Consider the following 17,001-nt stretch of genomic DNA (forward strand, 5'->3'; position numbering starts at 1 on the left):
GCCCGGAGGTGGGCGGGACTGCCGCCGGTGGGCAGGGCCTGAGCCCGCTGCCACTTCGGGTCTGTTACACCCATGCTCACTGCCAGCCTGCCACGTAGGAGGGCAGGAGAGGGGCTCACTGCCTAGAAACAGGCCCAGGAAGGTACGATGTATGGCATGACAGACAGGGTTAGAGGGAAGTATGTGGTGCTGAGGGAGCCTGGCTCCTAACCCAAGCCAGAGATCATTCCAGAAGGCATGAGACTTGGCCTCTAGCAGCATTGGCTCATTTACTAATGAGACATTCACTAAGCACTCACTCCATCCAGGGCACTGCTGTCTTGGTACAGGGGATCCAAGGATGAAACAAAACAAAGTTGGCACCTCTGTGAGCCTGAATGTTCCAGGGGGAGGAAGCAAGCAGTGAGCGGAGGCACAACCAACCCCCTGAGACAGTTTCAGAGCTGGGAGGGGGCCGGCGGAGGGCAGCGGGGTGGGAGGGGGGTGTTCCTTAGATGTAGGACAGCTTCTCTAAATGAAGAAAAGCAAGGAGCTAAGAGAATTGGGGGAGAGGGGGAAGCACACCCCTGAGAAGAGACTGGCAAGAGCAAAGGCCTTATGAAGGCAGGGTGGAGGTCAGGTGTGTGGGGGTCGGGAGGGCGGCTGGCCCGGCTGAGCCCAGTGCAAGAATGGAGGGCATCCCACAGCATGAGGTCAGACAGGTAGAAGAAGAGCCCAGTCATGTCGGGAAAAATCGGATCTCATTCTAAGTGTGATGGGAACCATGAGCAGGGGACACTGATTTGGAAAGTCAATTCTGGCTGCTGGCTGGGGAGCCAAGGAGGCCAGCGGGGTGCTCTTGCAAACATCCTGGACATCCTGATGAGAAGCTGTGGCTGCTGGACCAGACTTTTAGCTGTGGGGATGGTGAAAAGTGAGGGGCTGTTTGGAAGACAAGGCTGAGAGGAGTGGGGTGGCCATGCCACATGGGGTGGGCCCCGGACAGGACCCTACTGGGTTTCCAAAGGACAGCAGAGGACCATGAGGAGGGATAGGGTAGGGGCAGATGACCTAAGAGGGTGGAAAGGGGCTCAACAAAGAGAGACCCTCTGGCTTTGACCGTTCACACCCAGCCTGCTTTAGACTCAGAGGGCCAGTAGGGCACGCAGGGTGGACCCCGGAAAGACGGCTGGAGCTCCTGCTCCTATGGAGGTCAGGGACACAGTCTTCCAGACCCTGCTCAACCAAAGGGCAGGATCTGTTCAGAGTCTGACACAGGGCCAGCCCCCTTCTAGAATGGACAGAGGCCTAACTATGTGGGATTGTGGCCTTGGCTGGCAGAGCCAGTTCCCAAAAAACCCCCTGAGTGTCTTCTGCTCAGCTCTCTCGGGTTGGTACTCCAGATGCCAGAAAAGATCTGAGCCACCCGGCAGCCGTGGGTCCTTTTTGGCTGCAGACAAAATAAAGACCTGGCCCTCGTGGCACTTGCAACCGATGATAAATGAAAGAAGCAAGTTAATGATATAGTCTGTTAAACCATGAGGAGTGATATGGAGAAAATCCAGCAAGAAAGGGGGGGCTTAGGAAATTCTGGGGTAGGGGTGGGGGCTAATAAAATCCTTCTTGTGAAGTTTGAGTAAAGATCTGAAGGAGGTGAGAGGGAGCCATGTGGAAAACCAAGGGAAGAATGTTCCAGGCAAAGGGAAGAGCAAGTGCAAAGGTCCTGAGACGGGAGCATGCCCAGAATGTTTGAGGAAGGGGTCTGAAGCCAGAAAGACGAGAATAGAGTAAGCAAGGCGGGGGGGGGGGGGCAAGAAAAAGCCCATGCAGAGAGGCCCAGGGGCCCCTGGGGGTCATGGAAAGGGCTTGGTATTGCAGAAAGCCATTGGAGGGTCTAGGCAGAGCAGTGAACACCATCTCACGTTCTACAGGACCCTCTGGTTGCTACGCTCACAGGAGACTAAAACAGGGCAAGGGCAGAAGCAGGCAGAACAGTTAGGAGCCTGCTGGTGATAATTTAGACAAGAGAAGGTGTCCTGAACCAAGGTAGAAGCAGTGGAGGAGGAGGGAAGGGGTCAGAGCTGGAAACCATTCCCAAGGACCCGCAGAGAGGATTTCCAGAAAGGCTGTATGCATTTACCAGGGAAGGAGGAGTCAGGGTTTGAGCCCAAGGCTGGGTTTGGGGAGACTGGGAAGCTGAGTGTCGGGTGCCTTAAGTCCGAGAGGCCTGTGGGACTCTCTGGGGAGATGCCCTGGAGTCTGGGACTCTGGGGACTGGTCTGGCCCCGGCAGGAGCGCGCAGTTGTCAGCAGGTAGATGAGATCTAAAGCCAGGAGACTTGATGAATGAAGGCAGGGGTGCAGAGAAGAGGGGCAGGGTCTGAGCCCCAGGAAGCCAAGGCTCAGAGACCAGGAAGCTGGGAAAGGCCCAGGGAAGGAGGCTGAGGAGGGAGGCTGAGGTGGTCCGGGTCATCCCTACCATCCTCATTCCACCGGCTGGACTGAAGATCTAGAGCAGAGCGGGAAGGAGAGAATGCCAGAAGGACATGGCTGGTCAGGAATGCAGAGCTCATCTCCTGGGGTGGCAAAGAAAGCGGGGCTCACTTGCTCTCAAGCCATCATGCCAGGCTTTGGACATTGTCCAGTGCCTCATGAGGGACCTGGCAGAAGTAAGGCACCTAATCAATATCTGATAGAATGAATGAATGAATGAATGAATGCTCTTACCCCCCCCATATGCCCCCTTAGGTATTTGAGGAGTTCCACGGCTTGTCCTGAACCACGGAGTCCGGGGGCTTTCTAGTGACAGGCGGTGGTCACAGCATGGGCCTCCTGACATCTGGGCCCCACAAAGGTGTGGCCAGTGCACCCCCTCACCCCCCCGTCACTAGTTTACCCAAGACAAATGATGACCAGACCTGTTTTCCCCAGCAAGCTTTGGGGGGCCACCGATGTGTCCTCGCTGGTGCTCCCCGTCCTTATCCCTCCTTACCAAAGCTGGAGTGCGGGTGAAGACAGAGGCCGTGGTGACCCGGGTGTGACTTCCTTTGTGTGTCTGTTTTTGTGCACGAGGGGGTGAGTCTGTGCTTTGTTCTGTGTCTTCTGGTACCTGTGTGTCCACGCATGTGAGCGTCTGTCTGAACTAAGTGCCTATGTCCTTGTGTCTGCTAGTGTGTCTGTGGGTCGCTGCAGGGTGTGTGTGTGTGTGTGTGTGTGTGTGTATTTCTCCGCGGTCACAGTGTGATTTGGAAACATCTGAAGCCGCCACCCACACTCACTCACATCCACAGAACCAGAGCAAAAGGGTCTCCAAACAGGGCTGACCTCCTACACGCCACACACGGTGACATCCTGGTTTACTTCTTTAAGTGCCGGTTACACCTGGTGGGCTGACTTCAGCACCTTCTCCTGACTCACAACCTGCACTGGGATAACTACCAGCCCAGAGAACCCCGCGCCCCTCAAGAAATTACACAGGTCCCTTCTGCCACCATGAGAACTAGCATTTGCTGGCACTCAGCCAGACAGGCCACTGTTGTAATTGCTTAAAGTGTGTTGATTCCTGATTCCTCATCATGGGCTATGAGCTGGGTGTGCTCACGATCACCCTACAGCAGGGGGACAACTGAGGCTCAGAGGGCAGACAGCATAGTCAAGGGAGGCACGCAGGCCGCCTCCATCCTGAGCTGGTGCCGCCGATCGGCCACCTTGGGGACAATAGGGAACGGGGCAGCCTCTGGAGCCTGCATAGAGGGAAGCTCCCGGAGCTTCCAGAATTCTTTTCCAATGTCATTCTCTACAGCACACTTGACTACTTTAGACATTGTCTGCGTTCCCCTTCATGACACCCTGGGAGCTAGGTCTGGTTGGGGTCTCCGTGGCGCAGACAAGCAAAGGAAGACACAGAGGCCACACTGCCAGTGGGAGGCATGGGGGGACTGGGATGGGGCCCCAAGGAGGCCACATGTGGAGTCCAGACCCTTAACCACCACTCTCGACTCTCTCCCTTCCCTCATCCGCTGTCTTGTCCTTCCTCTTCCTCCTTCCCCGAGGAGGGTCTCCTCCAGAACACACTCTCTCCCCCTCTTCACCCTCTCTCTCACATTCATATGTGCATCTCGCGCATACATCTGTGGTCTTGGCCACCTCCTTCAGCACAGCACGGAGGGAAGCGACGTCGGAGAAAAGCCCAAGAGCTTAGAAGGTTCTCCTGGGCCACTTCTGGGTGATCCTGTCCTTCAAGAAGGCACCAAATCCCAGGGGAATAACAAACTTCAAGAGTTGAGCACTGGCCCCCGGAACTAGGGAGCACACCCTCCATGCACCTGGGAATGACAACCATTCTGATCAAAGAACTACATAAGACAGTGCCCTGGCCTGGCTGAGTGGCCCCTGAGGGGATGTCTGGGGTGTAGAGGACCCTCAGAAACAGACATCACCTGGAAATCATCTAATCCAGACAAGGAAGTGGAAGCCAGTCACCCCCACGTGATTTGCACAAGCTCTTCCTGAGCTGTCTCTAAACCCTGCAGTCCCCCAAGCCCCAAAGCTAGCCCTCTCACTCATCCATGGCCAGGGTCTCCCGTGCTCACCTCTGTGTCTATGATCCTTCATTTACAGCTTCAGCCCAGACCGTGCCTCTGTGCCCCAAGCCCACATGTCCACCCATGAACCACAACCTCCCCCGCAACGCCCCGCCAGCCTGGCCTTGGCCCACCTCATTTCCTTTAGAGCTCCCCAAACCCTCCAGGGACTCTCTGTGACCCAGTGCCTTCCAGTTCCCTGAGCAAGGATCCTTCCTCCAGCCCGGCTCACACCGCTTCCTTTCCCTGCCTCTCTTCTGCCCTGTCAGCTTCTCCTTATCCATCAGATGCCAACTCCAACATCACTCCCTCTGGGAAGCCCTCCTTGATCTTGTGAGCTCAGAATAGGGTCCAAGGGGCAGGAGGCACAGGCCTGAGAGCAGGGGAGTGCAGTGGTCAGACACCCAGACCCTGGAGGCAGACTGTGTGGGTTCACAAACCAGCTTCCCTACTTCCTTGCTGGGTGGACTCAGACGATTGGCTTAACCTCTCTGTGCCTCGGTTTTAGCTGCTGTAGGAAGGGGGAATTCCAATACTTACTTGGCAGAGTTGTAATGAGAACTGATGAATTAATATATATACAACGCTTAAAATAGTCCTAGTGTACATTAAAGACTGGATTATTATTATCTGGTGACATATCTATATCTCCTTCACAAGAACCTAAGCCCCATAAGGACAAGAACCAGGCCTGTCTGTGAACCCCCAGGTCTCCCACACCCAGCCTGGAACCCCGTTCCGTGGTAGACACTCAGTCTGTATTTATTCACCAGGCTTGCAGCTAGTCAAGGCCAAGCCCCTCCCTACGCTGGACCACACGGCCTTTCCCCGGGACACCATACTACATTCTCAACCAGGAAGGGCCACACTGCAGCTAGTAGGCCAAATCTGGCCCACCAACTGTTTTTGCAAATAAAGTTTTATTGGAAAAGAACCGCACTCATTTGTTTACAGATTGCCTAAGGCTGTTTTCATGCTGCAACAGCTGAGTTGGGTAGCTGTAATAGAGAGCATATGGCCAGCAAAGCCAGAAATATCTACCATCCGCCCTTTTCCAGAAAAAGTTTGCCAATACCTGCTTCAGGTATTTGCCATCTCCATGAGGCCAAGGCCATGGCTTCGTGGGTTTTGTCTGAGGTTTCAGTGGGTTTGTCCGCATGCCAGGATGGGGTCTGGCACGCAGGCAGAGCTCCGTAAATGTTGGTAGGTACTGCGTAGTCCCATATGCTTAGTCGTAGGAGATCAATAAATATTTATTCATGAGATAAATCTGATACCTTCTGCTCCTCATGAGAGATTTCAGCACTAAAACCACACCAGCTTCAGTGGGAATCAAGACGATTCATGGGGAAGTAGGGTCTGGAGGACGAAGGGGAAACAATAGAAGTCAGGAATATCACACCTTTGACTGTACACTTGCCAGGACAGAACAAGGACTGGTAAGATCCAATTTGATCTTGACAACAGCGCTTGTCAAACTTTCATGTGCATATGACTTGGGTTACACACTTTTGTTAAAATGTAGATTCTGGGGCACCTGGGTGGCTCAGTGGGTTAAGTCTCTGCCTTCGGCTCCGGTCATGATCCCAGGGTCCTGGGTTCGAGCCCCGAATCGGGCTCTCTGCTCAGCGGGGAGCCTGCTTCCCCCTCTCTCTCTGCCTGCCTCTCTGCCTACTTGTGATCTCTCTCTCTCAAATAAATAAATAAAAATCTTAAAATGTAGAGTCTAACAGCTGCCAAGTGAGGCCTGAGACTCTGTAGTTCTAACAAGCTTCCCGTGATGCTGGCTCTCCAACTGCCCCTCGAGCAGCAAAGGGGCCTTACATCCCCATTTGCTGGATGGGTGGGTTCCTTTTCCCATTCTGCAGTGTGCACAAACAGACCCAGAGAGGTAAAGATCCTTGCCCACAGCCATGCTGTGAGGCAGTGACAAAGCCAGGGCAAGAACTCCTGTGCAACTAACCCCCCATCCTCACTCTGCCTAGGACACTGCCCAGCCAGAAAGACCACCTTCGAGAAACTTCTCTAACGTGGGATTCCCGGCTTGCTCTGAAGTCCCTCCATGCCCAGCCTGAATTTGGGTCCTGCAAACATAGCCTCCCTAGGCATCGCACAATTTACCGGCTGTCCGCTGTCACCTTCATCCTGGGCAAACCTCGTCCAAGAGAGGCTGGTGTTTGGGGTGGCCCTGCTGGACCAGAGAGGCTACTGTCCACATGGCCCACTGGCTACCCTGTCCTAGAACACATCGTAAATTGCCCGGGACCTTCTGAAGTGGTCCCATTGCTCTCTGCTGGTTACAACACAGGAGACCTCCCTCTCCAGCCTCCTATCTTGTCTTTGCACACGTGTACATGCGCACGCGCACATACACACGGCTGCGCACACAGCGCCCCAGCTCCCTCCGCAGCTGGCGCTCCTTCTTTCTGCCGTCTGCAAGGCTAAGTTGGGATATCCGGGCTCTGCCGGCAGGCTGAGCTAACACCATCAGGCCCCTGCTGCCTGGGAGGCATTGGCTCCGAGGGTGCAGCCTGGGTTTGCCAAATGTGGGCATACGGTGGGCAGGAAGCGCCTGCTTTCTCAGAGGGGAAAGACTGGAGAGCTTCCTCCTCCGCTCTGCTCCTCTGAACCACTGCTGCTGCCCCTCGGAAGTCACACCAACCCATCTTTCCTCCTTTCTGCTGTCACCCTCCATTCCCAGCTGGCCAGAAATCACAGGCACACGGAGAGGGCAGAAGCATGAGAAATCATCTAAAAGTCCACATCCACTTTTACACATGAGGAAACCAGAGAGGGCGAGGTACCTGCCTCAGCCACACAGCAAGTGAGTGGCACAGCTGGGACCCCAAAGCCAGATCCCTGGACTCTGTAGCACCCTTCCCAGGCTCCTCGAAAACCCCATAGGGAGAGTACAGGGTGGTCCAAAATTGGGACTGAGCTGAGCTTGAATCCTGACTCAGGAGCTGGGCTGCCTTGGGCAAGTAACTTTGCCTCTCTGAACTTCGGCTTTCTTGTCTGTAAACTAGGGCTAAAAAAAAAAAAAAACACACAGCCCCCCAGGGCTGGTATGAGGATTAAATTAGAGAATGTACGTTACGTACTCATTCAGGACTCGACACAGAGTAGGTGCTTGTCAAAGATTCTCTCTTCTCTCCTGAGTCTTCAGTCAACTCTCCTATCCCCATGTGCTTATGAAGATGAAGACTCGAACAGTACGGAGTGTGCACGTCCAGGCACCATGTATGCGTATAGGAGGATCACGATGGGGACACAACCATTGTCTTAAAGTGGGTTGCAGGTGGAGATCTGGGGGGAGGCGGCCCAACCCTGCCTGAATGAGGGGAGCCCCATGGCCCAGAAACCCAGCTGCGTCCCCTGCACGCTTCATTCTTCAGTCCCTAGTTCAAGTTCACCCTTCTTCAAGCCCCCTAAAATAACCCATTCACCCCACAGCATCAGAAAGCGGTGTAGACTTCCTGAAGTTGCCGGGGGAAGAGAGAGGAGGAGTTTTACGTGACACATCAAAGCGAACTGCCTAAAATCCTCTTGGAAAAATTCCTCAAGTTCTATATAGAACTTCCTCAAGTTCTCCAAAACATCCCCAGCGAACCAACCCCACCCCCCTCCCCAGGGGGGTTGAGCCAAGGGGCCCTAAACCTCCTCAGAAGCCACTTAAACAACCCAAACATGTAAAGAAAACTTCCTTTCCCTCCCAGCAACTGCCTCCTGCCTGGCCCACAGCTTGCAGGAAAGGGACTCAAGGTCCTGGGGTCAGCGCCGCCTTATTTGAATCTGGAGAGAAAGACTATTGTACTCTCCAGAGACACTTTGTGGGGGACCGGAGCTTCTGGGTCCCCATAGGGACACTGCGCCCCACATCCGCCCCCTGCCTGCCCCTCCCCCCTTCCACCCTCGGCCATCTGCGTGCCTCTGCCCTCCCGGTCCTCCCACACGCAGAAGTAAAATGTTCCCGAGGGTGTTCTTTTCTTGTGCCTGTTTGTCGGTCCTTCCTTCTCACCTTATCCTGAAGGCGTTTTTTTTTTTTCTTTTTCTTTTTCCCTTGTCCTTTTCTCGGCAGTATGTCTGCTTCTTTCTCTGTCTGGACTTCCTCCCCACAAATATGCACTCGATGAGCCTGCACTGGGGACCTACAGTGTCTCCAGCATCTACCCGAGTTGCGGGGCCAGAGAGATTAAAAAGAGAGAACTAGGGGGGAAAAAAAGAAAGAAAGAAAGAAACAGTTCTCGCCTTCATGGGACCCCACGGCTTACGGAAGCATAGAGAGAAACAAGTTTTTCCTATACTAACTATCCTTTACCCGGCGTTTACTACATGTCCCCAGAGACTTATCCAAGTGCCTTGTCAGCATCAGTTCGTTTAATCCTCATGGCAATCTGAGGAGGCTCAGCACTAAGACCATCCCCATTTTACAGATAAGAAAACTGAGGCACAGGGAGACAATTCGTCCCACCCTACACAGCTAATATATGTTAAAGCCAGATTCAGATCCAGGCCGTGTGGCTCCTTCACCACGATAACACACTGCCCCAGGGGCCCCAGCACAGAGGAAGGGATGGGTCCTTTTGCTTAAAGAAGTCAGGGAAGGCACAGAGGAGGTGAGTTTGAGTTGAGTTTTGATGGGTGGATAGAAATCTGCTGAGTCAGAAAGAGCAGGAAAATCATTCTAGTAAGAAAGGTCAATATGTCAAAAGTCAAAAGCATGCAATGACAAGACATGGGAAGTTTGTTGTGTCTAGACCAGAGAGGACATGGGGACTAAGAGTGAGGCCCTGGTGTTTGGTCCTGTAGGTAGATGGGAGCGCCCGAAAGGCTGTGAGCTAAGCACTGGATTGTTCCTCCTCCCTCCCTCTCTAAGCAAACTTGACTGTGGCCCCGAGTCCACAAAACCCCCACCCCATGGGCCACTCTCTTCCCCATGCGTCCCTCTGGCTCACAGCTGTGCGGTTCTCTCTCTCCTTGACCGTGTTCCATAGGGGCTGTGAGGGCCTCGAGCATTTTCCCGATCCTGAGTGTGATTCTGCTCTTCATGGGTGGGCTCTGCATTGCAGCCAGCGAGTTCTACAAGACTCGACACAACATCATCCTGAGTGCTGGCATCTTCTTCGTATCTGCAGGTAATGGCCTCTGAGCTGGGCAGGCCAAAGCCCGGGCATGCTTGTGGGGAGCAGGCCGAGGTGTGGGTGCTCGGCGGCTGGGAGGACTTGACAGAGACAGGGGGGAGGGAGGTCTTGCAACGGGTCCTGTCATAGGCCGTGCTGGGGTTCCTGCCCCACAGGAATGACCAAGCCCCCCGCAGAGTCCTCTAGGAGCACCCCCAGACCCTGTCTCTCAGCTCCATGGCCCATCTCCCTTCCAGTTTTTAGAAAAATGCCCAAACCCCAGGTCCTTCTCAGAATACTGGGCCTATCCTCACTGCCCTGTCCCGCCCCCCAGGGAGCAGGCAAATACCTAAAACCACTGGCCTCAGCCCTGTTACAGGACAAGTCACATTGCTTTGGATGCCAGAAAAAGTCCGTGGCTCTATTTACTATACCCCAGCTTCACATGTGCTAATTCATTTAATCTTCTACATGGCCCAGAGAGTCCTATCACCTCCCCGCCCCCCCCCCCCAACTTTACAGATCTGCAAACTCTGACTCAGGTCACTTTGCCAAAGGCTTTGAATCCAGGTAACTGGCTCCGGGAGCCAGTCCCAAGCCCCTGCTATACCAGCTCAAACCTCTGTGCAGTCTTTAGAACAAGTTACTTAACCTCTCTCCGATCCATTTCCTCATTCGCAACCCCCCAGACACACACAGCACAGCGAAGGCAGATAGCAAACACTCAATAAACCGCAGCTCTCCTGGTTACTCCGCACTGTGGTGGTAGGACGCCTCAGCCCGCCCCTAGCTTCGCTTCCATCAGCCCTCCCCTCCGTGGCTCTCTCCAATGGCACGATCCAATATTAAGGCCACGCTTGCCACTAGCCTTCTCCGGCACTGGCCACAAAATCCCTAGAGCCAGTAAGGCCCCTGTGGCTGCCCCTGGTCTGACACGTGCCGGGAACTAACCAACCCTCTCTCCGATCCGCCCCCCTGCCCCCGTCCCCACCCTCTCGCTCCATGTGTGCCCCGCAGGTCTAAGTAACATCATTGGCATCATAGTGTACATATCCGCCAATGCCGGGGACCCCTCCAAGAGCGACTCCAAAAAGAATAGTTACTCGTACGGCTGGTCCTTCTACTTCGGGGCCCTGTCCTTCATCATCGCCGAGATGGTCGGGGTGCTGGCCGTGCACATGTTCATCGACCGGCACAAACAGCTGCGGGCCACGGCCCGCGCCACGGACTACCTCCAGGCCTCCGCCATCACCCGCATCCCCAGCTACCGCTACCGCTACCAGCGCCGCAGCCGCTCCAGCTCCCGCTCCACCGAGCCCTCACACTCCAGGGACGCCTCCCCCGTGGGCATCAAGGGCTTCAACACCCTGCCGTCCACGGAGATCTCCATGTACACCCTCAGCAGGGACCCCCTGAAGGCCGCCACCACGCCCACCGCCACCTACAACTCCGACAGGGATAACAGCTTCCTCCAAGTCCACAACTGTATCCAGAAGGAGAACAAAGACTCTCTCCACTCCAACACAGCCAACCGCCGGACCACCCCCGTATGAAGCCCGCGGGGGGCCTGGAGCGCGCCCGCAGGAGGGGCGCGCAGCCCTCCCCTCTCGCGTGGGCCCCCCCGAGGTTGGGCGGGGGGCGGGGGTAGGGGGGCGGGAACCCAACCATCCATTGGAGGGGGGGAACCTTCCAAAAGCAAAAAAACAAAAAAACAAAAAAAGAGAAAAACATAACAAGTAAATTTAAAAAAAAAAGAACAAACTATAAGAGGAACAAAGAAGCAAAATGACAGGAAATGTGAAAAAAAAAAATATTAACCAAGGGAAAGAAAAACAAACTTTAAAAAAAAAGCGAGAGAGGTTAAAAAAATTAAAAATAGAAAATAAATCTAAAAGAAAATGCATGAATTCCCATGTACCATTATTTTAACATTTAATAAAAACCAATTTAAATGAAAAAAATAAAAGGGAACCAAGATAACATTAAAGCAAAAAATGAAGAGCAGAAAGGAAGGGGGAATGTTCTCTGCACTTATCAGGGGTTTATGTTCCTTTTTGTTTTAATGCGGGCGAGTTACTTTTCTGTTCTCTTTAACCCCAAACGGGCTCTGCCTCCCTGGGCGAGTGGGGGGTGGATACTCAGGGGCCCCGGGGCCAGGTGAGCCCCTCGGTCACTGCCAGGTCCCTGGAGCCTCTGGATGGGTGCCCCAGGAACGCTGGGCAAGCTCCGAGGCTTGCAAGCCGACTCCACCCAGCATCGTTGGGGCAATTGTAGGCCTCCAGGTGACCCCAGAGTCCTTGGTCCCTCCTGTCCGAAAGGTGCCTGGAGGGGGGTGCACTTGGGGCCTGTCCAGCCCCCAAGTTCCCAGTCCTTAATGGTCCTTAACCCACTGTGATGACTTCCTAGGCCTTGAGGGAGGGGAAGGAGAGGGGATGGCTGCTGTAGGCTTGCGAGATGCCAGAACCCTGGAATCCTCAGGGTGAGCTTCTTGGGGTCACCACCCCACGCTCCTGCCCTTAAGCAGAAGATGCTCACTCCCCGGGGGGGATATAAAGCAGCTCTCCCTCCTCACCTCTCACCTCAGGGCCACCTGATGACCCTGGGGCGATGGTGGACCCCCAGACTCATAGGCCCCCCCGGCCCCCCTGGGAAGGGGGCTTATTGACCCTTTGGGGGTCCTTGGACTCACTTAAGCCCCCCTGGGGCCCAGCGGGTCCAACAACGACACTGCAAAAAGGTTTCTTTTTACAAAAGAAAAAGGAAAAACAAGTGGTGATTTTTTTTTAATAAAAAAACCACAGACTATAAATAAATGTAAATATATAATAAGTGGATTTACTTGCAAGAAAATCAGATAGTATTTTTCTTTTAATTCTTTTCCAGCTTTAAACTGTGAAATAAAACAATGGGGTGGGGTGGGGGACTTAAAATTTAGCAGGGAACTTGTAAAGAGAAAACAGAAAACAAAAATACAATTCCATTAAAAAAAGAAAAAAAAAAAAAAAAACACCTGCTGGGAGAGATCAGGGCTGGGCTCAAGGGGGAGGCCCAGGAGGAAGGCCCCCCGGGGAGTGGCAGGGAAGTCGTAAGACAGAGATCTCTTCCTTATACCAGGAAGGTGCTGCTAATACGGAAGAGAGAGAGAATCACGACGGAGAACCAGGTCTATAAGAAGGAGATCGCACACCCACACACACACACACACACTCACAGTCCTCCAGGCCCCACGCTCATCCAATCCACCGGGATACACAGTCTAAACCTTTCCTTCCCCATACACAGTCAGAAGTAGGGTTCAGAGAACACTGACTCCTGCCTTCCAAAGCCATTGACAACAGTAACACCACTGACACACGCGTACGCGTGCGTGCACACACACACGCGCACACACACACACACACACATACACACCTCACTGGCATGCATGGAAAGGACCCCAATCAAAAACCCAGCTCTGGATTCTGGAATCCCTTGCTGCAGTGGCCTCTCTGGGCCTCAGTTTCCCCCATATGTAAGCATATGGATTGACCTAGATGAGCTCCAAAGGCCTATTCTTATTCTTGGTGTTGAGGACTTTAAAATCTGCCACCTGCCCAGAGGAAGATGCCAGGGATGACCGAAATAGCAGCCATCCAGCCCCCAGACATCGAGAACATTCCCAAATCATCAGTCAGCCTCTCAGCCACACACACACACACACACACACACACACACCCCATATGCCTCCTCACTGTGCTCCCAAACCCCTGCCCCCACATCAGATGTCAGAGCAAAAATACATACGTATGAGCAAACGTATCCTGCCATTCAGAGAAGGGGAAAGCCACCAGAGGTCCCCAAAGTCACTCTTCATTTTGTGTCCCCTTTCTTTAGTGCCATAACCCAGTCACAGAGAGTGAAGGGGGCTTCTTCGAGAGAAGAGGTCAGCTGCCAGGCCTTCCCCGCTCTCTTTGGGCGTCAGAGAAAAAGAGGATCCTCTGGGGTTGGCTGGGAGGGTTAAGGTCAAGGGGATGGCGGAGATGGCTTTACAGAGTCTGGTCGCCGGTTGAGGACCAACCCCCAAAATAAAGTTGATGCCTCAGACAAAGTCTGGGGCACCTCGTGTTGCTCCCCATTCTTCCCAGACCAACAAGGCCCAGTTCAGACAGAAACCCAACAGCTTTCAGCCCGGCCTGCCAGCTACTCTGCTGCAAGAGGGAATCCCCCCCACCAGACCCATCAGCAGGTCTCGCGCTTTGCCTCTTCCCTGACCCTGGCCCGGCCTGAAGTTCTGAAGCAGGGAGTGGTTCTGGAGGCTTTGTGGGCGCTGGCACACTCCCAGCCCCCCTTCCCATGTTTTGTGGGGGAAACGAGAGCTCTGTTTTCAATTCAGCTGCAGCGGGAACCCCAAACTCAGCCTGAGCCACAAGGCAGAGCATCTGCCCGCCCAGCCCCCAAGTGCACCGAAGGCCACACAGGCTCCAGACAGAGCACTGGCGGCCAAGGCTGGTGCGGTGGCGACCCAGCACCAGTCACTCTGGGCAGAAATCTCAGTCTCTCCCTCCCTTGCCCCACCAGCTCCCAAACCCAAACCGGAAGAGATGAAGGACTAGAGGGATGGAGAGGCCCCGAGGAGACAGTAAACAAGCGGGTGCCGTGCCAAGAGCAAAATCGGCCCCAGTTGTGGCAGAGGGTTTGGGATGGCGACCGGGGCTTCTTTCCAGGCTGAAGCCCGGGGTCCCAGGGCTGCCTGAAGAAGGCCATCTGGGTGTGGAGTGCAGCCAGCACTGCTAAGAAAGGGCTAGGGGGCCCCCCCACCAAGGGAAGGAGCGGGTAGCGGGATGCAACGGGCGCTGCTTGCCGGGGGGACGATTGCTCACGTCCAGCTCAAACCAGTTCAAGAAACCAACCTCCGTTTTATTTTCTTGGTGGGTCCTTTTTTTTTTTCAGACTGTTAACAGAAAAAAAAAAAATTTTAAAAAGCAGAAAACTTAAAAAAGAAAAAAAAAGAAAAAAATCCTGGTACATGAAATAAAGATTTTTTTTTATAGCTTGGTCCTCACGTCAGTGGATTTCTTTCATTGCTTTCCCAATCCTGGCATCCCCATTTAACACAATCCTAAAGCCGCAGATTCTGAGAGCTGGGGGATGGGAGGCTTAGAAGCCATGCAGTAGAGTGTCCCCACTCCCCCGGTCACGAATCTCCTCTTAGGAGATAATATCCCTTAGGGATGTTTGCATACCTCCTGTGACAGGGAGCTCACCCCCCACAATAAGCAGCCCTGTCTGGGCTGGGCAGTGTTTATTCAACAGAGTCTCCTCCACAAGCTGAATTTCAATCCACGTCCTCCTTTGAATCCAGCAACACTGAACGAATGCCTTCCCTTTCCAAAACAATCATCCTTCGGATACTTGAAGATCGCCAGCATGACGTCCTTGAGTTTCCTGTTTTAGAATAAACCAGCTCCACTCCACAGCCCAGCAACTCTCCAGGGTTTCAGTTTTTCCCATGAAAGTGTGCAGTCTGGAATGAACATGACCCTGCAGGTGTACTCAGAGGGCTCCCTGCACAGGGCTCCTCCCTGGAGAGGACTGTGGATTGGGAGACAAATGGGGGAGGGGATAAAAGGGAGTCCTGGGGATTCTCCTAACTTGGAGAGCTAGGAAAGGCAAAATGGGACGTGTCCTAGTCTGATCAGGTTGCCATAACAACAAACGCGCCCTAGTCTGGGGGGCTGAAAGAGCTGACATTTACTTCTCATAGTTCTGGAAGCTGGAGGTCCGGGATCAAGGAGCCGGCAGATTCCGTTCCTGGTAAGAACTCTCTTCCTGACTTACAGATGGCCACCTTCTCTCCTGTGCTCATGGGGCACCAAGCTCTGGGTTCTCTTCCTCTTCATATAGGGTCACTAATGCCATTGTGGAAGCCCCACCCTCCTGGCCTCCTCTGACCCATGATCTCCCAAAGACCCCCACCTCCAAATATCCTCACACTGGAGGCTAGAACTTCAATATATGTATTTCAGGGGGCTGCAAACGTTCAGCCCATCACAGGAGACCAACAGTGGAATCTGACCCTTGACATTGACACTGGCGAAAGGCCCCATTTGCAGGGCGCTAAAGAGCCAGCCCTCCGATGTCCCGCCCTGGTCTGCTCCAACTGCCAGCATCAGCTCTCTGAAAGATGGCTATTACTCCTCTCAAAACCCATCAGATACATTTAATCTAGTTCTTTTTAACTTAAAAAAAAAAAATAAATGCCACATTGGAGAGGAGGGGAGGAAAGAAGGTATTTCAAAATCAAATCAAGATTTAAAAAGCAAACAGAAAAGAACTCCTCTGCCGGCAAATTGTAAAATGCTTCCTTCCTCCTTCTTCTATTGCTTCCCAGGGCCCACCTTTCCATCACCACCTTCCCGAATTTATCATCCTTAACTAGGAAGGTCAGGTGCAGAGCGCGTGACAAACAGGAAAACGGAAAGCTAACCAAAGCTTGTTTAAAAGGAAAACAGGTTGTTCTGAAAAGAGAAAAGAGCTTCATCTGTCCTACTGACATCCACGATCACGGACCAAAAAAAAAAAGCTTGGCGGTCTCATTCATGACGATAGCTGGGCTTCTTTGGCCTGGTTATTTTCGTATTTTCATTTGGAAAGCCAGAAGAGTGACCTGTGTGTGATCTTAGAAAGAGCCATGGTAACACACAGTGATGGGCACTGGGGAGGGTCCCAGATGTCACAACTCCTGTCCTGACATGGTCCCGGGTTTCTTCTTGAGCTCTGGAAGGTGGAGGTCCCTGGGGGGTGGGGGGACACTGTGTACGATGTGGGGAGGAAGCTTAGTCATGTAAAGTTTTTCCAGGGAGATAAACACAACACCAGGCAAAGTGGGTACAAGGCAAGATTTATTAAAAACACTCTCCAGCGAAGTTTCAGGGCTCAGGAGAAGGGGAGCCAGGAAAGTTGCGCGGGAGGAGGTGGGCACCCTGAGGTGGGCACCCTCGGGAGAGGTTCCAGGACTCTGGAAAGCAGAGTGGCGGAAGTCGCGCCCAAGACAGGGAGGAGGGGGCTTTTAAGGGTCTCGAGGGGAGCTCAGGGGTCTTTTGGCAAGTTTCCCTTATTCGGATATCTCGCCTGCTCGTCGGGGTCCCATTGGTCCACTGGAGCCCAGGGCGGGGGTCTCAGATTCCTGCTTGGGCCTTTGTTCACCTGTCCGAGCTCAGGTCTTGTGGCGGGAACTTTCACCATCTTAAGAAGCCCTTTCTGCCAGCCCAACAAGTCATTGTACACATCTCCTTGGGGCCCAAGAGAATGGAGACACAAGTGACACAGATGGGAGAGAAG

General features: G+C 53.5%; 1 protein-coding gene across 1 annotated transcript in view; it reads left to right on the forward strand.

Annotated features, from left to right (window-relative positions):
• CACNG2 (calcium voltage-gated channel auxiliary subunit gamma 2) overlaps positions 1-14,710 on the forward strand; it is a 111,984-nt gene extending 97,274 nt beyond the window's left edge. The window contains exons 3-4 of the mRNA XM_082740251.1: positions 9,556-9,696; positions 10,699-14,710. Coding sequence (XP_082596377.1) covers positions 9,556-9,696; positions 10,699-11,234 — 677 coding nt within the window. The 3' untranslated portion in view covers positions 11,235-14,710. The remainder of the gene's footprint in view (positions 1-9,555; positions 9,697-10,698) is intronic.
• The last annotated feature ends 2,291 nt before the right edge of the window (positions 14,711-17,001 follow it).

The sequence above is a fragment of the Mustela nivalis genome (genome assembly GCF_964662115.1).
Source record: "Mustela nivalis genome assembly, chromosome: 7".
NCBI classification, from domain to species: domain Eukaryota; kingdom Metazoa; phylum Chordata; class Mammalia; order Carnivora; family Mustelidae; genus Mustela; species Mustela nivalis.